Source organism: Penaeus japonicus, unplaced genomic scaffold (genome assembly GCF_977035675.1).
Source record: "Penaeus japonicus unplaced genomic scaffold, GWHDUDI00000001_assembly GWHDUDI00000003, whole genome shotgun sequence".
Lineage (NCBI taxonomy): Eukaryota > Metazoa > Arthropoda > Malacostraca > Decapoda > Penaeidae > Penaeus > Penaeus japonicus.
Window position 1 is genome coordinate 50,329,070 of NW_028234405.1, and position 1,034 is coordinate 50,330,103.

General features: G+C 57.4%; 1 protein-coding gene across 5 annotated transcripts in view; it reads left to right on the forward strand.

The window, feature by feature from the left end:
• Positions 1-564: 564 nt before the first annotated feature.
• Positions 565-1,034, forward strand: part of LOC122247193 (uncharacterized) — a gene marked incomplete at its 5' end in the record, with an annotated part of 205,326 nt that continues 204,856 nt past the window's right edge. For all 5 annotated transcript variants that reach the window (XM_086533821.1, XM_086533824.1, XM_043006222.2 and 2 more), the window contains 1 exon segment: positions 565-1,034. This exon segment is cut by the window's right edge and continues 157 nt beyond it. In XM_086533821.1, the coding sequence (XP_086389947.1) occupies positions 565-1,034 (470 nt within the window).

Genomic DNA, 1,034 nt, shown 5'->3' on the forward strand with positions numbered 1-1,034 from the left:
GTAAATCCGAGGCCACATGACTGACTTGGAATTATGTGGTTGAGAGTCCGTGACGATAGCAGGGAGAAAAGCCAGAATCTTGAAGCCTCTTATATTGTACGAGGTCAGAGGTTTCTTGTTGGATATAACAGTGCGTTTTTTTAACTGAGAGAGAGAGAGAAAAAAAAAAATGTTCGTTTCACTTTTGCCTTAAGAAAGAATGTAGAGGCTTTCGTAGACTCGTCTAGGAAGATCTGAAGTTATATTGTTATTGTTTTTTTGTTTTTGTTTCTGGTTGGATCTGTTGTGCCATTATGGACGGGCATCAGAGTGGCATGCGTGGCACCTTGTCAAGTCAGTCGTGCTCTTGAACGACCCGAATTAATACAATTATCATGTTAGTTATGAAAGCTAAGGGTTACCACAAGCTGACAGTGTCGTCGGGTGTCAAAGCTAGAAATCTGCGCTTCTTAGTGTCATAGTGAAAGAAAGTCGCTCGCCCCCTTTTCGCACCGAGCCCACACCTCGACGGAACTCTCGATTCGTGCGCGGGAAGCCTCCGTCGCCGCTGCCGCTACCGCCGCCGCCGCCGCAGCCGCAGCCGCAGCCGCCGCCATGGGCAACAACGAGACCGTGATGGGGCCGATCGTGACCACCGTCGCGACCTTGCTCTACAACCTCACCGACGACGACCCCTCCGCGGCGGCCGTCGCCGGCGCCGTCGGCCTCAACCTCTCGGCGTCCGGCAACGCCACGACCACCACGACCCGCGCCGCCGCCGCCGCGACGACGCGGCCGACGAGAGCCACGACCGCCGCCCTGACCTCGGCCGCCGCCACCGCCGCCGCGCCCTTCTTCACCACGGACGCCCCCGCCGCCTACGACATCCGGGACATCATCCGTCTGGGCGGCGTGGACTACGGCGAGTTCGGCGTCTGCAGCGACTGGCTGCCCATCAACCACATCTACTTCCAGCTCGCCAACATCTTCCTCTTCCTGTCCTACCTGGCGCCCAACGGCATCTACGGGATCCTGTACCTGCGCATCACGCTCAC